The 25,214-nt window shown below is 39.7% G+C and overlaps 1 protein-coding gene across 1 annotated transcript; it reads left to right on the top strand.

Annotated features, from left to right (window-relative positions):
- Positions 1-1,807: 1,807 nt before the first annotated feature.
- On the top strand, positions 1,808-23,074 carry C9 (complement C9). Its single transcript, XM_040579022.1, has 12 exons — positions 1,808-1,937; positions 7,035-7,152; positions 7,839-7,986; positions 9,328-9,475; positions 11,096-11,234; positions 12,434-12,652; positions 15,082-15,322; positions 16,685-16,813; positions 18,773-18,951; positions 19,154-19,382; positions 20,225-20,404; positions 22,904-23,074. The coding sequence occupies exons 1-11, from the start codon at positions 1,852-1,854 to the stop codon at positions 20,383-20,385; spliced, it is 1,797 nt and encodes a 598-aa protein (XP_040434956.1). The 5' UTR covers positions 1,808-1,851; the 3' UTR covers positions 20,386-20,404; positions 22,904-23,074.
- Positions 23,075-25,214: the final 2,140 nt, after the last annotated feature.

Below are 25,214 nucleotides of genomic sequence, written 5' to 3' on the forward strand. Positions count from 1 at the left end.
GAAATAGCTATCTGGATCATCACTAAGAGCTAGTTAGCAAGACCTCTTACACACTGGCCAAAGACACTTGCTGGTCTGCCAGCTTAGTTTGAATAGCCGTTTACTCTGATCTAGTCTCCGTTTTAAAGAGCCATGAGCTGTACTGGTGTGTATATAACATCAATTTAAATAGGTACGATGAAACAACACAATATTACAAGTGTCCATGTCTCACATTCTTGCTCAACAAATTAGGTTGGTGCAACTGAACTCATCAAGATGGACTAAGGCTGTGTCAGATTTAAATTCCTCTAAATGAAGTTATTTCAAAATAAGGACTGAATAGGGGAAAAAATAGCCTGCCCTATTGTACACACTCCCCTTTCCCTGCCACAAAAAGTGAGGAACAGAAATAAAAGTAATTTTTTTACTTGCCCATGGTAACTTGGAATATCCTTATACTAGATGATTACTTTAAGCTTGCATCCAAATACTTAATTCTTAACAGTTAAACAGCAGGTTATTTATGAGTTAGTTCTGTCTTGTGACTGTGTCCAACACATGATGCCTTAAAACTGGATTACAGCAAACTGCTGAATAGGAATGCACAAATAAAGAGGTAGCCGTGGTTTGGGTTTTGGTGACAGAGTAAAAGCTAGAAGAGTTTTAGTCTCCTTCAAAACAATAAAAAATTGTGTTGTTCTTTTATATGGGCTGGGGAAGAAAGAAAAAGGAATCTTGGGGCTTTATTATTCCAGTACCTCAAATGATTCCAAAAATGTTAGAAGCTGAACTTGCTCTTGTAAACAGCTCTGCTTTAGGAACCGTTTGCTCCTTACATGAGTCACTGCTGTGGCAGTGGAAAGCTGCCTGGCAGAAAAGGACCTGGGGGGGGCTGGTTGACACCCAGCTGAAGATGAGTCAGCTGTGTGTGCCCAGGTGGCCAAGGAGGCCAGCAGCATCCTGGCTGGTGCCGGGAACAGCGTGGCCAGCAGGGCCAGGGCAGTGCTGTCCCCCTGCCCTGGGCACTGGCGAGGCCGCCCCTCGACCCCTGTGTTCAGGTTGGGCCCCTCACTGCCAGGGGGACGCAGAGGGGCTGCAGCGTGTCCAGAGACGGGCAGGGGGCTGGTGCCGGGGCTGGGGCACAAGGCTGGTGGGGAGCGGCTGGGGGAACTGGGGGGGGCAGCCTGGAGAGGAGGAGGCTCGGGGGCACCTTGTCGCTCTCTACAGCTCCCTGACAGGGGCTGTAGCAGGGTGGGTGTCAGTCTCTTCTCCCAGGTAACTGGTGACAGAACAAGAGGAACGGCATCAAGCTGCACAGGGTGGGGTTAGATTGGGTATAAAGAAAAGTTTCTTCACTGAAGGGCTTGTCAAGCACTGGAACAGGCTGCCCAGGGAGGCCGTGAAATCCCCATCCCTGTTCAAAAAAATGCGTAGATGCAGTGCACAGGGACATGGTTTAGTGGTGGACTTGGCAGTGCTGGGTTAACGGTTGGACTTGATGATCTCAGAGGTCTTTTCCAACCTAAATGATTCTATGATTCTGTGACAGCTTTTTACAAGGCAGTTAATTGTTCTCTAATTAAATAAAATCTTTCCCCTATTTAAAAGGTATTAGTAAACAAAAATAGCTTGGTTTTAATCTTGAAGCTAATTTACACTACGTCTCAGTCTCCACACAAGAAAAAGTGGAATTTTCTGAGAAGTGGACTTTAGAGCACTTACTGTAAGGCAGTTTTGGCCATTAACTGGCATTCTTCAGTAAGCACTGCTTTGTGTTTGTTCTCTTGGTAATAAATAACAGAATGATCAAATAAAGAAATGACAAATTCAGTCATGGCAATTCTTGTCTATTGAGCTACGAGCTACAAAATGAGAAGCATGCGTGTTACCTTGCAGCTTATATCCATACTGTGCAGTTTAGAGGTGGCTGCCTCACTTTTGGGGGAAGGCAGAAGGTAAGTGTCCGTGGTCTTCTGCAGATGTCTATACTGTTTTGTTTCTCCAACACAGAGCGTAAACCTCCAGTGCAGGTACTTCTAATGGTAGCTCACTCAGATATTCAATGAAAAAGGAAACGACTTCTTGCTAGTAAAGGAGTAAAGAAACTACAAGGAGTCAAATATGAATCTTTTATTCATTTGTTTTGGGTGTATGTGGTACAATAAAGGTGACTGATAGCAGTTAAAGCCATGTTTTTGCAGGGAGGTGTAGCTCCGGACACTGTTTTCTTCTCACAATACTTCTATTTGTATTCAAAGTCTCTGAGACTGACTATTTCTAATTGTCTGAAAATAGCCTTTGTTTTTTCACTGTAAGTATCACTAGGAGGAGAACTAAAGACATCATCCCTACAAAAGTACCGTATGAAAACAACTGAAGAGCTATACTACCAGGAATAGAGCTGTCTTCGAAACTAGAAGGATTGCTGCTTCCCTCTCTCCTTAGGTTTTGACGGTTATTATTATTTTGGCATTCAGCTCCAATTAAAGCACAGGTTTGATATATTCCGTAGAAAACAGTCAAGCCAGATATGATTATTACAGAAAGTCCATAGCAGGCAACATGGGCCAGGCCAGCAGCTTGACTTCACATCATGCCAAAGATTATGCAGCTTCCTGATGGTGCTAGCAACTAAAGGTGGCAAAATTATGCCCCCATGTGTTGCTATCATGTCTCCAAATTCAAGAGCGCCACGCCTTTTGTCTTGGTCAGTGCTAATTGTCAAACCAAGGCTTTTTCTTGAGACATCAGTTTTGTAACTGATGAACTGAACAGCTCTGTATTTTGAAGAATGGATCAACAACAAACTATCAAAGCTGTATGGCCTGAGGGTGTACAGAGTATATCGCGCAATCCAGGTCAAAGTGCGAGCAATTTTGTGTGCTGATCATGAAATGGCTTTTCCTTTCCAAAGAGCATTCTTCTGTCCCTCAAACCTCCCCAATAATGGATAGCTGAGAAGATATCTTGATTTCCACACTTGTCTCTAAAGTTCTTACTCCCAACTGCCACCTTCAGTGACATTCTTCAGTAGCTGAACTGCTTTTACCTTCTCTCCTACTTAAATTGTGTGATTTAGTATCTCCTGTTTCAGCATGATTTTTTAGTAACCGTGTCTGCCCAGGTTTAAAGTGGAGGTGACAAGCTTGCCAATTTCCCATTTATCTTTGTTTTTTCTACACAATGATGTTGAATAAAACACTCTTTCCATTTCCATTTCAATTTCCAGATCAGTCTGGACAGTGGATGCATTGTTGGTATTTCAGAGTTCATGAGACTCATTTGCAATGAACTTTTTCTGATTTTTTTTTTTCTTCTCTAATCCAAAACCCTAAAGCTGGATCTGCAGCAAATCATGTAAACCTTGCACACTAACCTGGAGGGAGCCCAGGGTGATGTACACAAACAATGAATATTCTTGCAGATGTTGCTCCATTGGGATTATGTGAAAACCTGTGCCTCCTGGAAGTCAGCTCAAAGACTACCATCAGCTCTGGTTTGCAGACAGGTGGTGGCAAGACTACCATTTGCTTTGAAAAGTTCAACTCAGCCTTTCCTGCCTGGGATTTTTATTTTAGACTCAAAATAATGACTTACAGGAACCTTAGGATCTGTGCTAGCTTGAGTGTGATCACTGCTTTAGACGCTCCACCTAGACACTGCTCTTCATGGTTCATTCTTACTGCTGCAAGGGATTTTGGCTGCATTTTTAAGGTAATAATTTAAAAGTTCAGAAACTATTTCAATGTAAACATCTAAAGTACCTAAATACCTAATTATTGCTATGAATAAGATATCTATTTGCCTTTAGAAATCCTATTAGGTGCCTCAGTATGTCTAGCGTCCAAGAGTTCCCCACTGCTACTATCTTTAAGGACAACGTGTCAGTCTTCAACCCAAGATGCCAGGATAGACGTTGTTACTCAGAGGTTTACAGTCCTACATCAGTAAGGAGATAGAAAGGTCATATATGCAGCCATCTTTGCAGATACAGGAAGGAACAAGTTGAATCTCATCCATTTACCAGACCAGTAGATTTTCATTTCTCCCCTCCATTGATGTTACTGTCATGCTGAGTGGTGGAAAAATATTTAACAGAATACCGTACGGCAACTTTTCAAAGCATTGCCTGCTTATGAAGTTACAGTAAATTGTAGTGTTGCTGAAGGTTTTGTAAGATGAGCTAATTACAGGCAAAGGAAAGAGCCTGGAGGGCTACATCAACCTTCAAATACATTACAACTTCCCAGAATTCCAAAGAACTGTAGAATACATTGGAAAGTCTAGATTGGAAGGGACCTCTGGAGATCTTGTACAATGTTCTGTTCAAAGTGGGGCCTTAGGTTAGATTATCCAGGGGTCCTGTCAAAGTCTTGAATATTTCTGGTGGGGGACATTCTACCATGTCCCAGGGCAATCTCTTCTGATGTTTAATTGTTCTCACAGTAAAGGTGTTAGTTTTCTACATTCAGATGGCATTTCTCCTGAAGCAACTTCTACATGGTGCCTCCATCTTCCATACAACCACCTTCTAGGACTTAGCCTTTTCTGTAGAAGTTTCTAAGAGATACTCTATACTTCAGGGGTCCTCAAACTGTTTAAACAGGGGCCGGCACACGGATGCAGTGGCAGGCAGCCATCTGCGGCTGCTTGGTTTCCCCCCCAACCCCCGGCGGGGGGGGGTCTGTAAATACGGGGGGCCGGATTGAGGACCCTGGGGGGACGTATCCAGACCGTGGGCTGTAGTTTGAGGACCCCTGCTATACTTCTTTCTTATTCTTTCTTATTTTTGAATTATAGGCCTTAATATAACATGGGGTAAGTGTGGCTGCAGCACAGCTCAGGTGGAACTATAACTGCAAAAATCTGTACCAGTTCCCAAGCTGAAATATTCTTCTGATGTGTGTAAGCATGCATGCTTAGTCAATATTTAAAATACACACCTTGCAGACTGTTTTGCTGTAAACTTGAATAGCACTGAAGAAAGCAAGCTGGCCCCTAAGTGTGCATATGCAAGTAGAAGAAAAGGCTCAGATTAAAAGTACCGTGATGAATGTAATCACGGTCTTTCTGGGTCAGAGAAAAAGAGACAGCCAACCCATTACCCTGTTCCTGATAGTGATCATTAAAGGATGTCAGGGAGAAGTCTAAGAACAGGACAGGTATTCGATGCCATCTCCAAGTTCCCAGTGCTTTCAGCTGCCAACCAGCGGGTTACTGATTTAGGTTCTCAGAGTCCACCAGAGAATTAGTGAAAGGAAATGCTGTGTAAAACAGACTTTTCACAAGGCTGGATCAGCATCCTCTCTCAGGTACCCCAATTTCTGGTGCCAGGCACACAGCAAAGCTTCACACTTCCCTACCAGCTAAGAGTCTGGGAGGTCCCTCTTGTGTGGAGAGACTCTTAAGTCTTCATCTCATTTCTGCTGCCCACAGATATTGGGCATATTTTTGCTTTTTGCTATTTCCTTTTTGTCAAAATCCCACCTGTTGAAAGCAACATCCTCAGCCAAGAACCTGTTTACTGCAGTCCTTAGCTTGAGGCCAGGAAACTTTTAGGAAAGGAATTATTTAGGAGCAGCGGGCAAGACAGTGGGAGCGTGTGAGACAGATACTACCAGCAGCAGCTGTGGTGCATGTTTACAGCGGGTGTGTGTCACAACAGAAAGTCTGAAGCATCAGAGCCAGTCAGAGTCAGCTGAGAGTATAAAAGGTTGCATAACAACCCTGTGATCCCTGAGCTGTTTAAAATTCAATATCTGGAAAGAGACATAGGTCAATTTAGTGTCTCAATAACACTATGTATGTAACCTGAACATACAATAAATGGCACCAAAAAGCTGAACCAAGTGGTGTCCCTTCCTTGTCCAAACTGCAGATTGCTCAATCTTATGGAATCAGGTTATATTTGTTTGGAGTCCCGATGTACTTGTATGAGGGAAGGGGGTCAAAGAGTGGAGGACAAGGCCTTGCCTGCATCGAAAGCGCATACATCACATTTCAAGAGCTGCAGATGTGCCAGCTGGATGGGCTCAGCAAAGAGGGTCCCATTGTAGGGCAGAGGCACTAGCATTAACCTTGAGAGATGCAGAGAGAGAGTTGTTTCACAGTGGATGAATATTCAGCTTGTGAGGCCAAACTGGAATAAATTACAGACAGTAAACTAGGTAGGTCAGACTTCAATGCTCTTCCATTCCTCTGCTCTCCAGCAATGTTACCTGTAAAGATGAGGTCACCAGTAAACAATTGGCCTTGGTTTTTAAAATTAACAAGTCATCCTACAGTGCACCAGTTTCTAATGTCTAACTGTGGTTTCTTAAAAAAAAAAATGCAATTTCTATAAAGCGATAGCCTTTCACTAACTGAATACCAGGAGTTTCATGGTATTTAAAACTGGGCACCAAAAGGAAGAGTCACTCTTGAAAATACAGGCGTAATTGGCGAAGTATTCAACTTGGCAAGCTGAAGAATACTTTAGATAGCTAAACACTTGTCTAGCCTCTCCAACTATATAAGTTGTCCTGTTTATTTATTTATTTATGAGCCTTTTTTTTTAATTCAGGAAAGTGTTTAAACTTTTATCTAGGTTTAAGGGCAACCCCATTAAAGTTAATAGCTAAAACTCACAATGACATGTGTTGGAAGTGCTATGTCTATTTCAGATGCGCTGCTGTGCCTTTGTCTTCAGCTTTAAGTACAGGGAGCACGACCACTGTCTGAACAGGGGAACTGCAGATGTTCCCTGTGTATTATTGTTTGATTCTCTTTAACAACATGACCCACCAGAAGAGCATGAGTACATGAGTTCTGAAAAAGGGAAAAAGAGCTGGCTTATTAAGTCTTCAAAGCTTTTTTAATGAAATTTTAAACCACCAAAGAATTTAATAATAGGCAGCTGTTTATACATCTGAGTACTGAGCACTGCTATGAAAATGAAGCAGAGAATAGTTTGAAGATGCTTCCAAAATATTGGTCTATGGTTTAAATACAAACTCACATGTGAGTTCTTCAGTGTACTGCCCAGAACTGTACTGGAATGTTTTGTTTGACAGCTCTTCAGAAAAAGCTTTCCACAGGGGAACGAGAGAACTGAATGCTCCATCTCCGATAGACTGCAAGCTTAGCAGCTGGAGCACTTGGGGGCCCTGTGACCCATGCACTTATCAAAGGGTAAGCTGTAGTCGGAAGTCTTTGTTCCAGAGCCACAACCAAAGGGACAGTATCTGTCTGCCTTTTGGTTATAGGAAAATAGCACATTGCAACTCTTATATTGTACGTTCATGATTTGATGAAACCTATGATCATTTCTGTTCTGAAGCATTAAGAGTAAAAGATGACTTTTTACAGATTTACAAAACTGGTCAAGCATTCTCATTTAAAATGTATTGGTGATAGTAATTATCTATTTAGGCCATGTGGATGTTTCTGTTAAGAACATTACTTTTCAATATATCTTCCTTTTTAAAATAAAAAGTAGATTTTGTCAAAAGCAGATTTTTATTTTATTTCGGGAAGTTCTTATGAAACTTTAAAAAAAATAAAGATTGAAAGCATACAAAATATATATGATGCATTTCCTCCCTGCATTGAAAGTAACGAAAATAGTGAAATAAATTAAATAGTGAAAAATAAGCATCTGTACATACCTGCTAAGACATTAATTCAATGCTCCAAGACATTAATTCAATGTTCCTTTACACCTTTTTTACACCATGAGCCGTGCCTATGGATTTTCAAACAAAAATTTCACTAAAGATGCTTCATTTTGAAAAGTTTAAGTTCAGCTGGAAATCCTTCAGTTCTAGTAGTCCTCGTTTCTTTTTAATCAATGTTAATGGTGTTATTTATCTTTCAAGTTTCGGTCTAGAAATATTGAAAGATTTGGACAGTTTGGTGGAACACCATGCCTGGAGACCTTAGGAGATACCCAAAGCTGTAAGACGAGCCAAGTCTGTCCTGAAGAACCAGAACTAAACTGTGGTACTGACTTTCAATGCAGTTCTGGTAGGTTTTGCTTTCGTGCCATAGCAAGTTATGAAGTAACTCAGGAAACTATGTTTTACTTAGTTCTGTGAAATCAGTTTCCATTGAAGACAGAATACATCACAAGAAGTGATACATGCTTCAGTGCTTTTCTAGTTGTGGAAGATTTCCTGAAGAGGTGCCGGATTGCTAGGTTTTAATGACAATCCCTGGTGTGTAGACAGGTGGGTTGCAAAACCACAATGCCAAAACCACAGCATGAAGAATGCTTGAGAAGGGGTACATTGCATTTCATCAAGTTTAAATTTTTCTCCTGTAATTTCTACTCCATGGTTAAAAACTGACCATACTGTATGTCCTTTGTTGTAGCACAGCTTCTCCACCTGCTTCAGAAACACCGTTTTATGAAAAATCACTAGCAAAAACCTGGACTTAAGGAATTTTAACAAAATGGGTAGGGATAACCGAAGTGGTATGATAGATGGTAGCTGGAGACCAGAATGCCTCTAGATCCAAAGTAAGATGTAACTTTGTAGTGATATATGCACGGCATATGAATGAATGTAATGTTCAATATTCATCATAAACAAAATAATAGGAAAAGTTAATAGTAATAAAACTAGTAAAAAACAGAAAAGGAAAGATGGTAAGTGAATTCTGAGTCCCAAGCCATTCCATTGTCGGTATTGTCTTCATCTCAAATACTGTGAAGTGCAAGTAGAGAAAGAAACATTAGAAAGTATGTATTTAACTACTAGTCCACAGCCATTGTGTGGCACTTACAGGACAGGCAGCTGATATCAACAAACGTTTTATTATGCTAGGGCTAAATTTGCCCCAAATCTAAATCCAGTAGGAAAGAAGTCAGTCTTTGTAAAACCTGTGATGTGCAACCTCAGGAGATTTGTTTCTTCACTGTTGCTTTAGAACAAAAATAACTATAGTTTTGGACACCATGGCGTCCATATTATTCAAATAATATATTCCAAATAGCAACAATTTAAACAACTCAGAAATAATCCTTTGTTGATATTAATATTTTCCTGTAGTCTTTTAATATAAATTGAAAATATCACTAATAATAAAAATTAATATAGAAACAATTACAGAAAGTAACAACTTTATGCAAATGACAGTAGTTCCCACCACTTAGTTTTCTTAGCAATCCTAGCAAACTTATAGTAAATACAGTAATAAGGGTGGAGGTTTTTTCATTTGAAGGAGGCAGGGTGTAGGACTTTAATTCCTTGTGGCAATAATAGGTATATATGACGAGGAAGATCTCAGTAAAAAGTAGCAGTATCATTCACAGTCCATCTTGGAAAAAAAATCCATTAATTCAATGTTTTATTCTTTTATTAGGTCGATGTATAAAGCAACGACTTGTGTGTAATGTAGATAATGACTGTGGAGACTTTTCCGATGAAGATAACTGCGAATCTGACCCACGATCACCATGCCGTAACCATGATATTGATGTGTCTGAAGTTGGTAGGACTGCAGGGCAAGGGTATGTAATGAAGGAAAAAGTAGTATTTGGACTTCTTAGTCTTCAACGCCAGCTGAAAACACGGGGCACGCTGATATTCCCACAAATGGAATCTGAATGATGTTCACATTTGTATTCAGAAATGTTATGTAGCTTTTGGAAGAACACCTGACTACTGGGGTTTTTTGTGTACTTATGGAGCATAAAATATTTATACAGACAGTGTAAATCAATCATTACACTGATACACAGAAACATATACAGATGTTACATGAATATAATACTTACTATTTAAATCTAAATTTTATAGAAAGAGATGTGTTTCAAGAGATATTTCATAATGAATCATTCCCAATTACTTTACTAACATGCAAGTCTAAAATAGAGAAAATGTTTCTTGATTGTTTATACAATGGGATGCCTTACTGCAACAACACTCTGCCTGCAGCTTTTTTCCAGTGTTGCGCTCTGCATTTCCCAAATCTTCATTATTTACAGGAGTTTTCATCATTAATCTAAGTCAAAAGTTAATCTTTCTATTTTCAGGCCCTGCTGAACTTCTTTTGTTTCAAACAAGAAGAAAGTGTGACAAACTGTTTATCTACAAATAGAGTTAAAAGGCAGCTATCCAAATTGGAAGAGATGAAAATAAAAATATACTACAGCGCCACCTTGTGTTTAAATGTAAAGGATACAACCTTTTAATTTGATTTTGATAATAGTATTATTGCACAAGAGCGAAAATGCTGCCCTTGTAGCACAGGGAAGTAAGCCAGGTACTTAGGCATTTTTAGAAGTCGCTTCTTTATTATTTCTATTATAATCTGTTACTAAAATTTTCCACAAGAAATGTTATATACCCGTGCAGTAGTGACACTGGAGACTTCGATGAATTGATAACCACTGAAATACTGAAAAGATTCAAATCTATGAAACAGACATAGAATGGCAAAACAATGATACAGAATCCTCCAAAGAGCAGTTATTTTTGGAAGTATCTCCTGTACATCGGTATGTAGATGCATAGAGCTATGAAGCCAGTATGCCCATTTCTCTGGTTTTGTAATGGTTTAGATTTCTTCTCCTCTGCTCCAGAGAACACCATGACTCTACAAAGTCCCACCCTGTGAGAAAAGACAGGCTAGGAGTTGCTGTATATTCCTTCTACCGATTTGATGGATCTTGTACACACTTGATACCAAAGTTCCTACTAGCAAACAAACCAATATAAGTGATTAAAACAACAGGTTGAAATAGCTGTAGAGATGTTCCTTTTAAACCTATAAGGAATGCTTCCTCATGAATACATTGGTCAATGGCCAATGCATGTTTTTTCTCCCTTTATTCCTAAGGTTCCCCCAGTGTTTGATGTTTAATATCTATTTTTTATTTCTTTATTTCTCATACATAGCCCTTAAAGTTCTTTACAAAATATTTATCATTATCTCCATTACACAGATGAGAGGTCCATAAGACATGAGGCAGGCTGGTGTGGATGAAGCGAAATTCAGTTCCACAGCTATAGTCTTTCTCCATCTCTTACAGAATCTGCATTTTCCAGTCACAATACCATTGTCTACAGGCTATGGGTGCTGACACCTCCTTTTTCAAAGTGTAACCCCTCCTTTATTTCTCTTGTAGAATCAATGTCTTAGGGATGCAGCCAATGGCCAGCCCATTTGACAATGACTTTTTCAATGGTCTTTGTGAAAGGGTGCGTGATGGAAACACACGGACATATTACCGCAAACCGTGGAACGTGGGTGTTCTTACTTATGATGTAAGTCTAAGTCCTTCTGTGCAAACTAGGATGTGTTTAAGTGAATGCTGAATCCTGACATCCTCTTGGAAGACTTTGTCTATCTCGAGTCAGGCAGCTGCAGCTTTGTAGCACCAAGCTTTTGACAAAGTCCAGAGGGAAACAGGTGATATCATTTGCTTTACCAGTTAAGCTCAGATGCCCCAGATAAAGTCCCACATGTTAATTGCAGCACTTGTGCCTAGTAAATGAAACTATCTTTTTGTAATGTTTACAGTAAGAGCCGATCAGATAAACAGGATATGCACAAAAAGCATATGATACCTAACTTATACTGGGTCAAGTAGCAATCTGCTTTTCAAGGACACACAAAAGACACTGATAAAAAGGCAGGAATAATATAATACTCTGGTCCTGCTTCCATTTTCTAATCAATGATGAATGATGACTTTCTCTGTTCCACTGGAAAAAAAAAATTAATAGGCTTTTGAGATTCAGATTATGACTTCCAGTGAGGTTTGAACACCAAAAATATTAATGAACTTAGAAATACCAATGTCAGATGCATTTCAGAAATCAAAACAGTATTTTGCTTACCAAGTGCTTTACTTATTATTGTAAGTAGGAACTCCATAGAACAATTACAATTTAAACCAGATCCTGCACAAAATGAATAAATCTGACCCGGAGGTCATTGCTCGTATTTGATTTTGATGCATAGCTATTTTCCATTCTAAAACTGTATGTTCTGTTGAAGTATAAAAAAATAAACAACACTGAAACAGGTATTCCGAAGTAGCTATTGTCTGCTATGAGAAAAGAAAGCAAAATCATAGTTCTGACTCATTTCAGATGTTGGGACCTATTAGCAACTCTTGTCTGCATTCCAGGAAGGAGCTGGAGACCACTACTCCTTACACGTAAAGGAACTGTTGACAGACATAAATTACTTTGACATTGTTACACGCTGAGATTTAACACTCAGTGAATTATCCTCACTGCAGTTTTCTGTTCACTTTTGAACCACTAAGCTGATCCAGATGAGGTGGTTTGGGTACGGAGTGGTATTTCCATTTGAAAGAAAAAAGATCAGTGAGAAAATGTATTGCTAAGCTATGTTAAACATGCAACTTTAAAGTGCTATGTAAAAGTGCTATGTATTTTTTTCTGTTACTGACAGTTTTGTTTTCTCATTAAATCTTTTTGTTATTATTTCTAAGACAAAAGCAGACAAAACTTTCACATCTGTGTTCTACCATGATCGGGTAAAAATGTTAAGAGAGGTTTACATAGAAAAACGAAAACAGTTTAATGCTGACCTGTCTCTGAAATACACACCTACTGAAGGAAGTAAAAAAAATAGTTCAGAAGGGAATTTCAAGTATTACTACAGCAAGAATTCAAGTTTAAGTTCTATCCTGGAAAGTTCCACAGAAAGGGTAAGTTTAATCAAGCTAAATATTTTAATGTAACTATTTTACAAACAGTAAATTTTACACAATGTTAGAATAACACAGTATTGATCTTTCTAAGTATTGTAGCTGCCTGCTACTTTTTTGTCATTTATTAAAATATATATATATATATATATATTAGCAATAGTGGGGTTAAAATTTCAGGCATGGCCCAAAGGTAACCAAATGTAGCTTCCACTTACCACTGTTCACCCTTGACTAGCAACCACCCTCATCTTCAACAGGGGCCTGATGTTACAAAGGGCCAAAGATCTCTGCTCTCATCTTGGGTAGAGGGCAGCTCCACTCCAGTGTAATCTGAGTAAATTAGGTTAAGTCTTAGGGCAAAAAAATGCCACTGAGTAGGCCTACACAAGGCAAGCACAAAATAGGAATGCAGAATAATAGCTGAAAGGTCAGGTCTCAGCCATTTGGGTACCTCTGCACTAATAAACAAGCCTGTGCTGAGAGGCATGGGCATTAGCACTGGCACAGGTAATCCACAGCTTCACTAGCACACTGCCATGACTTTGGTCGGTGCCAGCTCTGATGCTCTCACCAGCAATGCCCGTCCTGTGGTCCCCTGCAGCATGTTCAAAGGGAATGTTCTTATTAGGCAGCATGGAGAAAGCAAGCCTGTCTTGGGGCTGCACATAAGCCATACCACTCTACTTGCCCTTCGAGTCAGAGGAAAGGCACTATCCCATTTAATTTACTAGCAAAGAAGTAGCCTTAGCATATAGTGAGGTCAAAGAGAGAGAAAGTACAAAAAGTGATGCTAGACACTATGGCCTAATCCAGCGGCTGGGTGCTAAGGGAATTAACTGGCTGGGTCATATGCCTTTTCCCACCATATATGCCAGAGTCTGTGATCACAACATGCCATCGTGCACAAGGTAAATCAACTTCACAGTGCTGAAATGCAGCACAGGCAAGGAAGAATAGATTTGCCTCAACTAATTCCATCTTTCAAGTTTCTTGTCGGCCTTGTCTAAGGCCTGTTCAGAGCTCTGGAGACCAAATGGATAAAAGGGAAACTAAGATAACTTTTATAAGTGACTAATTAAAATAATGCTGAAAAGAAAGGTATTTGCTATAAGGAGAAGCTGGCATATAACACTGGCTTTGTATCGGTATAAGTTTTCTTGGTAAGGAAATGGAAGTTCGAATCTCCAAGCATTCATCTCCGTGGATGCAATGCACCAAGTTCTGTAGCTCAGGGTGTGTTACAGACTGCTTTTAATCTAGTGGCTTGTGATGGGAGTCCGGGCCTCAAATTCTTGCTCAGAGATCAGTTCAGAAAATGAGTTGTGTTTTGTCACTGGCCGAGTCTATCGCTGTAAAGTCACACTACTGCAGGTTAGTGGAGCGACAGTCCCTGGTGGGTCCCCTCCAGGGCCCACCCGCACATTGAAGCCAGGATTAGCCCAGGGACACCAGGAGGGTAAGGGATTGTGTACATGCTGGATGACAGGAATGCTTGCACCACAAAAATTTCCTCACAGAGATTTAGATGCCTGAAGATCTCTGCCAGTCCTAAGCAGCCTCTGAGTCAGCAGTTTAAGATCCTTTGAATGGTGCCAGCAAATGTGATGGTCAATTGCTAAATCCCTTTTAAGTACCCCCTATTAGGCGCTACTGTCCAGGGATTCACATAAGTATTGCAAATAATAATGGGGTTTGGAAGGCATGTGTTTGCTTAGAGTCTGAAGTGCAACTATTTCACAAGTTGTCATGTGTTATGGGCAGCAGCTAGGTCCTAGTTTAGACTGTGATATAAAACCATCTGCAGTGTAATTTATGAAAATGTCAGTCACTAAACCTAGATTTAGAATGTATGTATAGGTCAAGTGCCTCAAAGGGATTTTTTTCCTGATTAATTTTAATTTTATGATGTTATTTGGGGTTGGGTTGTGGTTTTTTTTGTTTTTGATTGGAACCGTGCTCTTCCTTTGACAGTCTGAGAATAACAAAGTGATCCAAAACCAGAACTTAGTTCTGCTCTGACTGTAACAAACACAAAACTCCAGCTGTCCTCAGTGGGCAGCTTTTTTGTTAAGTGAGCCGTATGGAATTACTTTTCAATGTTACGAAAGTCAGAAAAGCATGTTCAGTAGATACTGTACTTAAAGACCTTGTTGTCAAATAGATCTCAAAGGGCTTGCTGAAATTGGTAAGGGGAGAGTTCTGCAAAACTGAAAGAACTAAATAATTCACATCTCTTGCTGCCTCCTCAGTTTAAATTGGAGAGCTTTTAATTTGGATTATATAAGTTTGTCCCTGTTCCAAAACACTAGATTGAATGCCATGTTTAAAAGCACTGGCGTTTCTTGGTAAGTAAAATAGAACAGATTTTTCTGCTGTGCTGCATACCAGAATGGCACTCTCATCTGCTTTATTCTCTCTGCACTCAGAACCAAAGCTTTCTGCATGTAAAAGGAAAGATTCAGCTGGGAAGATTCCAAATGCGGAGTCGTGATGTCCGTCTCACAGATAGTTTCCTTGATGATCTAAAACATCTGCCTGCTGAATATGATAAGGGAGAGTATTTCAAATTCCTAGAAGACTATGGAACTCACTACGCGATCTCTGGAACTGTAGGAGGCAAATATGAACTTGTGTACGTGCTGGATAATTATGCTATGTCTCGAATAGGTATGCATTCTCTTGGCCTTTTATGGTATGCAGATTATCACCAAGAGTCCAGTCATGCAAAGAGATGTATGAGGATAGATTTGTGCATATGGAGCACTACTGAGAACAGCACAGTTCAGTGTGTGGCACACAGTGACATTACAGAATTACATGAGTTCGAGAGATGAGAGTCAGTCTTTGTAACTTCCAGAATTATCTGAAGTCTGTAACTAAGCAAAAAAATATCTTAAACAAACCTCTTCAAAATATTAGCAATATAATTGGTGTGACATGATTCACAAGTCATCCTCAGTGTCTAGAAAATCTGCCTAAACCTTAAATCCACTTTGCTAGTTGGTACCTCCTTATGGTACAACCACTCGAAAAGTATGATGGTGGCAAAAAAATAAGGAATAAATTGAAGAGCTTCCTAGACAGCACATGGTGCACTTGTGTGTGTTGAAACTGTCTTTACAGACTTTAACATTCACACTGGAATTCTCCTTGCCCTGGTTAAGACAGGAAAACAGCAATTTAATCCTCCCTCATGTGCAGTTCAGAGATATGTGGTTTTGTGATGGATTAAAGTGATCACTCTGGAATAAAGCTGGAAAAGGCAATTTTCATGCTGAATTTGGGGATCAGAAAATAAGTACGGGATGCATGCAGCACTAAAAATAGTATTAGGATAAGATACTCCGACTATGCAAAAAGACATGGGGCAAAGATTTCTGTCACTTATGTATCCCACTATTACTCTGTTCACCTGGAGATTGTGAAGCTGGATTATATTTTTTCTTGAGCACCAATCTTAAGCAAAATTCTTTCCGAACACAAAAGTGAAGTTCCAGATTATATGTTTGAGTTTAGTAAATAGAAAGGAGGTGTTGAAGGCGTAGTGAGGAGGAGGATTAGAATTTATGGGAATAGATTACTTGTAAGAAATCAGTGGCCTTAATTAACTTTATGGGGGAAAGGAGTGGAGAAATAAGTTTGAGGTTGGGAGAGACTGGGAAGATCAAATAACTCAACACATAAAAAGAGCAAATCATAAGCAGCTGAGAAATTTCAATAGAATATAAGCAAAAAGTGGTCCCTAGAAGAAAATCTGCTTTCAGCTAGGTCAAGGGAAATAGAAAAGAGGTTTTGGAGGGTTTTGGTATTTTCTTAATCACTGTAGGTCTCACCTGCCTCTGCACAGGCACTTCAAATAGAATCATCCTCACATTCATTTCAAAAAAGAGGAAAAAGCAGAGGATCAATAGGAAGAAGAAAAGCATAAACATTTCCAATAGCCCTGAAATTAATTCTCCAAGAATAATAATATCGCATTATCAATGGTCATTCAATTCCCTCTAATCAGCTGCTTGTTTCCAATTTCAGGTGTCACTGTAGAAGATGTGAAAAGATGCCTTGGCTATCACTTGGATGCTACTATTACATATAAAGATTTACATGCAGATTTTACTATTGATAGTGATAAATGTGAAAAGATTAATATAAAGGACAAGTGTAAGTATATCCTTATTTTACATTATATCTTTTGCTTAGGGAAAGATGATACCCATCGCTTCCCTTTTTATAATCAATATAGTTATTGCTGTTAGGGACAGGAAAAATCCATTAGATCAGTAAAGATGAGGCTGCCATACTTCCATGCTCCCAGGTCAAGCCAGGCTGAGCATGTTTTCCCAGTAAGCACTCAGAAAAATGTATTTATATAACACATACATACACACACACACATAGATGGCCACACAAATCAATACAGACAAAAGCATGGCACTCAGGCAAACACAGACAGCACCAATGGCTTCATCCTGTTCTTCTCTCCACCTGATCAGGGTCAAAGTCTGTTAGTGGGAAATATCACAGAATGTTTGGGGTTGGAAGTGTCCTCTGGAGGCCATCTTGTCCAACTCCGCTGCTCAAGCAGGGTCATCTAGAGCAATGTTCTCCCCAGGCAGCACAACACACAGGTATTCCAGCCCCTTCTCAAGATACATATATAGCAAATACAGAACCCTCTAGCAGCGGACCTTAAACATTCAACTGAACTGGCAACTGGATCCTTCATCTCCCCTGCTCCTGGCACCCAGATGCACAACCCACCAAGGCCTACAGCTGCACTCCTATTGCTGGTACAGACCACATGGTGCACACCAACACACATAACGGATGCCTTCAGTAACTGGCTTCAGGTTCTCAGTCTACCCAGCAACTGCCCTTGGATCCTCTTATCTCCAGTTGCCTTACACTGACACGCTCACCTGCAAACAGGTTTCAGTCAACCCAACAACTTTGGGGTCTCTCCAGTATTTGGCTTAGAACCCCATGTCCCTCCAGTAGCCAGTTCCTCCAGCTGTGTCACTCTGGAGACATGTACATATCCAAGCCAGTTTAACAGCCACTTTGACACTTGGCTCCAAAGCCACTTACCCTATTCACCTGCTAGTCTGGCGTGGTATTTGCTAGTGATCACACACTGACATAGGTACCCTCACTTCCTCCAGTTCTTGGCACCACAAACACTAGGTCCTATCAGCCATTGTCCAACTCTAGTTGCTGACACAGATCTTCATGCATGCAGACTAGAGTCTCCTCACCTGGGAAAATAGTTCAAAGTGGAATTTAATGGTAAACCAGGGCAGACTGCAAAGAACTGTGACAGTACACGACAGACAAGCTCACTGATCAGCCACCTGTCTATATGAAATCAGTCACCTTTTTTGCCTTTATCCCTCTATTTTCCCATGCCTGTTTTTCCCAAAGCCACCCTGATCCTCCCTTACCTCTTCAATGACAGTCCCCTAAATACATTCTAAGTATTTAAATTTGTACAATCCCAAAATGCCCTTCTTGCATCTTCCTGTTGACTCATCCTCAGCCCCATCCTGCTAATGGTTCTTCTGGGACAGGGCTGGGTGGAGTCAAGGCTTTCCCTTCCCCTGATTAGGCTGCTTGTATTCCCCTGCCTGTCATTGTTCCTTTCTGCCCCTTTGTGTGTCTGGAGATAAATCTTCTATCACATGATGCAAATGCTGCAGAAGGCAAGGAGATCTACTACGGAGCACAGAAGAGGCAATTATTTTCATTGCTTTGTTCTTATGTTTTAATTCTGAAACAAAAGCCCCTGCTGTTCTAATTCCTGCCCTTTTCTGGTTCATCTCAGGTGATACAGTAATTACTCATATTATCTTTGGCTTGTTACCACATGGCTATGATCACCATAATGTCTCTCATTTTGCCCTTCTTTTCCTTTCGGATATAGGGGTTTCTAATTCAATTGCAAAGTAGATGTCCTCCTACATAAGAGGTATGAGCAAAGAAAGATTGAATTTCACCACAACTAGTGAGTGAAGGGTTCTCTTTACAGTCATTTTATAGAGTTGGACTGGTTGCACTAAAAGGATAACTGTTCTTTAAGATGCATGGGCATCAAACTTTCTTCATTCTTTCCTCTTTCTGTAGCAGAATTTAAGGATGATGCTGTCATTGATGATGTCATTTCCTTAGTTGATGGAGGGAAGATTGACTTTTCAGTTAAAATAAAAGAAATGTTACTGCGAGGATCCAAAATGGTTGATGTAAAGGATTACATAGAGTGGGCTAAGTCTTTGGTTGATGCTCCAGTAGTGATACAGCAACGAGTAAGTACAACTTCTTCAAAGCTTCTGTTCTTACAGTTTGAAAGCTTGTCCTAGGATGGAGGTGAGACTCCAAGTTTATCATGAACTTTCAGGTATTTTTTTCGTCTTGGTAGTTTCTTCAGATGCTTACACTAGTGATGCGTATATCAAAGGGATTCAGAACTTTGGATGTCTGTTATGCATGGGCTTCTTTCTTCTACAGCCTTCTCCAATACATACACTTGTTCCAGTTAAGATGAGAAATGCATATTTAAAGAAACAAAATTTGGAAAGAGCAATTGAAGACTACATTACTGAATACAGTGTGTGCAAATGTGAACCCTGCAAAAATGGAGGCACCCTTGTGCTGGTAGATGGAGCCTGTACATGCATGTGCTCAAGCTACTTTAAGGGAATTGCTTGCCAGATTCCCAAATCTACACTAGTCAAAGGTTAGTAAATACTCCAGACAGACTAAAATGAGCATATTTGTTATTTTGAACTATATCCTGACAAAACAAGGCAGAAAGATATCATAGTACTCCCTTATACCTGGTGCTGTCAATTCCAACAGGTATATGGTGTGGAAGTTAGTGTAAGTTACTGGGTTCTTCCCATAAAGAGAGCACTCTAAATTAGAGTTCATTGTTGTCCCACATATATTGTTGTGTCTTGGAATTATACCCCTGGGTCATTAGGTAAACAGGAGCTTTTTTTTTTTTTTTTTTTTTTTTACTGCACTAAAGCTTGGTGCAGTAATGGTAAACTGATCTCAGGCAAAAGCAATCTCACCACATCATGAGCTACTTTGTCTTCAGTTTCCTTCAAAATCACTGTGTTTGCTAACACATGATCTCATTTCATAATTACTGTGCTAGCTTAGTATTAGGTTGGTCCACAAAGGAGAAGAGGGTGATGAATGCAGTTCTGCAACTGACAATGTAAAAAATTTATGTGCAGTAAATTTATCCTCTGTGGCCAAGTTTTTAAAGCACAGGTGATCAAAATGGGCCTTGGAGCTTGATATTCAGTTAGTTTCCTAGGGTGACAAATACACTGAAACCTCTGGGCTCTGAAGCAGTGCCACTGACAAGGGCATTTTCAAAAGCCAAATCTGTGCAATGGGTTGTACACTGGAGGCTGCAAAGATTTGCAGTCACTGTAACTGAGAACGTAAGAACTGAGTTCTACCTTGTCCAGCCTCAAAAGTGCCAAGTAAAACGCTCTAATTAATCTTTCTGTCACTGCACAGAAGAGATGCTGGACTAATCCTAGTATGGTGTCTTAATCCCAGTTGTCACTGATGGAGGCTGGAGCTGTTGGAGTGCCTGGTCTACCTGCATCAATGGAGAAAGCACTCGAACTCGCCAATGTAATAATCCTATACCAGATCCTGATGGCAGACCATGCCAGGGAGAAAGCATTGAAAAAAGGCCCTGTGGAGAAACAAAATAGTTATGCTGCTCCAAAACAGGTAAGCAGACTCTTTGATTACTAACGTGTTACTGCTGTTTAGAATAAATGGCCAGCCAATGTTTGGGGCATTTGGGTGACACATTTGAAGAATTGATGGGTAGATCCATGTTGGAAGAAGGGTTCGCCGGAGTCAAGAAGATGCTCAATATGAGATATGCATCTTGCTCAACTTTATTAGTTTCTAACACTACTTATATAGAACCGATACACATGCATATTCATAAAGCAGAAATAAAATTGGTTAGTAGCCTCTAAACATGCGTGGTTCTCACACCCCTAATTATCATGACTAAAATAAGCATTCTATCCACATAGCTAATTGTGTTGCTGTGCTTCAGCCTTGTAGTTTGTTACTTTCTATTTTCCCATACGGGTCCCCATCTTTCTTGGCCCTGCACCTGCTTTCCCAGCAGCTGTATCTTGTTACAGCCACGGCCTGTTGGCACAACATAATTACTTGGTCTCAGGATTCAAGAATAGCTCAAGGCTACCTTCTTGTTAACTTCCGCACAGCAACTTCAGTACAATTCTGATTACAGGCCTATTCTGATACCAGGCCTGGATTGTGCAGATCTTCAGAGATTCTAAAGCCACGCTTCTGCAGCCATTCTTCTGCAGGTCCACTTACATGTATCATTTAAGTCTGTGTTTTGATAGTTTTTTAAAAACAGTCACCTTGTAGCTCAAATTTATGAATGGCTGAATTTATATTTGAATGTCTTGCAAGCAATGTTATACCACAGAACTCAAGAGTAAAATGAAGTTTTGTATAAGAACAGATTAAAAATCCAGCTCTTAAAATCCAAATTTCATCTCCATTCCAACTCTCCATCAAAACACCTATGTCTTAGGAAGAGGGAAAGAGACATATTTTCCATAAACAGATATAAAGTCAATTTGGGAGTCTGAATTCTCTTACTTGATGAATAGAATGCTTAAATCCAACAAAGTTCCTGTTATAGCCATTTTGTAACTTTTAGCTTGGAAAAAAATAGTTTAAATATATGTCTAGCTACATGGTTTTTTCAGGTTTGGTTGTTTTTCTCCCCCCCCCCCCCCCCCCCCCCCCCCCCCTTATTTTTAATACAATATTGTAATGCAAACATAACCAAAGAAAAAACAAAAAACAAAAAAAAAAACCAAACAAAAAAAAAAACCACCAAAACACCCAAGCAGGATTTGGGGAACAGATGCTCTGGTCCATAAAATGTCAAGGTGGTCTCAACTTTCTTCACCTGCTGAGATCAAAAAGCTTGCATGCCAATTGGATGTGACAGTAAGGTTTTCAGGTCAATGAGAAAGAGTTTGGGGTTTATGTTACCACAAGTTCCTTTTCTGGGAGGTCAGAAAAATAAAAGAGGTGGCAAGATAGGGAAAGGACATTGAATGTTTCCCCACTGAAACACTCTAATGGTCAGTCTTGTGGTATGGCCTCTCTCTGCACCAAAAAATATGTATCAGAAGATTTTTCTATGCCTGCCCTCTCTCAGCTTCAGTAGGTCAGCTACATCTAATACTCTATTTGTGAAGCATCCTGAAGAAATCATGGTCAGTGGGACAGCACTCATGGGCCATCTAGCTCTACATCTAGGGAATTACAAACTACTTCCTACAGCACCGCATCTCCAGGCTATCAAAGATACTTATTCCATAAGTTATTCTAGAGGTAAGAGAGCGAAATCTGAGAGTAGAATATAATACAGAGCTGGAAATTGAGAGTCATATGAGGAAGACAAGTATAAGAAGTATGGGAAATTGAATAATACTAGCAAGTGGCAGATTCAAAACAGACTGAAGACTAGCCCTTCACACAGTGGGCTTGCCGAAAGTAAATATGTATCTAAAAAATCTCAACATGAACTAATGGAAGGTTCCCAAATACACAGATAATCATGCTTGCTCAGGAAGTCTCTGAAGCATCAATTTTGGCAGGATGGGAAAGTATTCTGCGGAAGTATTTCTATGTGTTTTCCTACTCCTGGGGGTTCCCTAGGTTGATGCTATGGCTTTCTTGCTAAAAGCAGGGTATCACATTAGCTTTTTCTTGATCCAGTGAAATTTGTCTTATTTTAAAAAAAAATCTCAACAGCAGCTTAATATTATTCCTGCACTGTATCTTTGACATGTTTCTGTTTAGTCATGACAGTGAATACCATGTGATTATTGATGATACATACATATTCTGATATGTTTACTATGGTACAGCGTAGTAAAAGCTCTTTGAAGAAAAATAACTTCACTTTGGCTCCTGATGTATCAGACATATTAAGTACTTACTCTTCCCTAGAAGTCATATACTTAAGTCTTCTGAAAATCACAGTATATGTTTTCATTCATTCTTCATTAGAATTAATTTATGCTAGAGTCATATTTGAAACACAGTGAAATCATGATCTTGCTGAGCTATGAGAGTACTATTTTGCCTACATTTTGAATGATATATATGTTGGAGCTACTGTCCTTTACTATTTCTTTATTATTTTTTCTCCTTTTTTAGAAAACAACGGTGGACTCCAAATGAATTCTACAAATCACGGTGTCTGCTGGCCAGCTAGCTACCAAAGAGCAATGGAATGCCATGATTTAAAAACACCTGCAGCTTAAATGATTGCTAATTAAACCAAAACAAAGTAATACATGAATAAACATCTTAACAGAGATGAACCGATGCAGTGGGTGTGGTCCATCTTTTATTAGTCTGTGGCCACCATTAGAGCGTGGATTATCTATCTTCGTTAGTCAATGGTATAACAGTGCCTCCTTGTTAATGTTTTTCCCATATTTCTTTGTGGTATGTTTTCAAACTGATTTTTAAGAATTCAGATCCAGCAGGAATATCAGAATAATGTATCTAACACCAGCTGATTGACGGTTTATTGTTAGTAAATAACCTGGGAGAGTCAATAGCTTCTTCAAAATGCCCTTGTGGATTTATTTCCAACCTCTCATGTTACTTCTAATTCATGTCCTTAATCACCAGTATGTTTATGAAGATGTGCAGCTTTACTAGAGTTACTAGTCTTGCTCCTCCCGATATTTGCTGAATGGCCTTACATTGTATCTTGTTGATGTCAATGTGTTAATAAGGTTTATATGAAATCAGAGGCACATTACAAAGGGATAGAGATTTGTTATATTACCATCCATATTTTCGGCAAAACTTCCAAAGGAAACAAAGCTGAGGCAATTGTACTGTCATTGCACCTATTTGTCAGTCTTGCTCAGCAACTTTTGAACCTAGAGGACGACCACCGGAAAATTTGTTTGAGGTGGGTAAGAAGGATATTTCTCAAAGAAATTTAATGAAAAAAAGGCAGCTAAGAAAACAAAAATAAATTAGTGTTCCTGTTGAGGAAAAAGTATTAATGTTAACTTAGCTATTGTGGTAGACATCAGAAGATCTACGTGGAAGCAAGATACAAGAAAACAGATTTATTTTTAAAACAACTAAGGTATATGAAGGCTGAATGGTTTGGAAACACAGGAATCGTAAAAGCCATCAGATCAATGAGATCAGTCCTTTGCATACTTGATGTCCAGATCTGGAAGAGGCCCCTGGAACCCTCTTTACCTGCCTCCTGCCCACCACAAGTGACCCTGAAGACTTTGAGTACGAAGACCAAACATCACGAGAGAAAGCAGGAGAAAGAACAGTTTCCCAGGTCACTACGGCAAGAAAGCATTCAAAAAGTGGAAGTGTACTGATGCTGACCAAAGAAAGTGAATCACACCCTGTGCTAAGACCAGAAAAGGCCTTTCACTGGTTCCTGCCACCATGAACAGTTCCTTTCACACCACAGAAGTGGAAATAGGCTTCCACTAATTGATGTTCCCAAGTTCAAACTTGGATATTCTTAATGGATAGAGCACACACACACCTAGCATCCCTGTGGCCTTCCTGGGACATTTCAGAAAGCCTCAGACCTAACACTTACTTATATACTTTGCTGCCCTGTGCACCTGGAATAAAGCTGCTCCGGATGGAAGATCTGATGTTACTGGATCACTGTGGTAACAGCAGAAATCTTCATCAAGAACACAGCTATCAGATATCAGGAAATCCCTAGCAGACAGAGCAATTCCTCAAGGGCTGCACATGCAAAAAGTCCTGGTTGAAAAAAAAAAAAAAAAAAAAAAAAAAGGCCTAGGGATCAGACATCCTGACCAAGCATCTTTCCAGTACTGTTAGTGTTCTCCATCTGACAAATAATTTTTTTTCCCTTAGGTCAGAATCCTCCCTGTCCTGTCATTAAGTCTCTTCCATAAATTCCTCACCTAGCATATGGAAGCTTTTCTGATCCTCCTCTACCTGCCTTGGAAGATTATTATTGAATATGAATGAATATAAATGAACATAAAATTTTGTTTAATTCCCACTTTAAATGTACTCACAACCTATTTATATCTATTTCATGCTGGTCCTTTATTTTTTAGTATAAATAAGCATTCTTCCTTGATACTTACAGGCCTTGTCATAGCTTCTCCACTTTCTTAAGTTAGACAAGGCAAGCTCTTTTAGTGTCCTTCCAGAAGCCAGGAAGTTCTCCTACTCATACTAGAAGACTTCACCTGTACCTGTGTCAGTTTAAATTCATGGTTGCTTAACATAGTTGACTAGAATTGCACACAATACTCTCAATGAGCTTCCATCAGTGCTCTGTACAAATTCTTTTCCTGCATCTCCTAAAAATCGCTTGCCTACTGTGCGCTCAAATCATATGCCCTTTTCACATGTTCATGTCATGTTATTGACTCATGCTTACAGTCTCAAAGCAAAAATTCTTGTTCTTAGCCCTAAATATATGACT

Source organism: Falco naumanni, chromosome Z, assembly GCF_017639655.2.
Source record: "Falco naumanni isolate bFalNau1 chromosome Z, bFalNau1.pat, whole genome shotgun sequence".
Lineage (NCBI taxonomy): Eukaryota > Metazoa > Chordata > Aves > Falconiformes > Falconidae > Falco > Falco naumanni.

What these genes read in the sequence shown, in the direction of transcription:
- C9 (XM_040579022.1), top strand. Translation starts at nt 1,852, where the DNA reads ATGAGAAGCATGCGTGTTACCTTGCAGCTTATATCCATACTGTGCAGT. An exon ending in TTATGCTATGTCTCGAATAG is followed by an intron (nt 15,323 to 16,684) that starts GTATGCATTCTC and finishes TTCCAATTTCAG; the next exon opens with GTGTCACTGTAGAAGATGTG. An exon ending in GATTAATATAAAGGACAAGT is followed by an intron (nt 16,814 to 18,772) that starts GTAAGTATATCC and finishes CTCTTTCTGTAG; the next exon opens with CAGAATTTAAGGATGATGCT.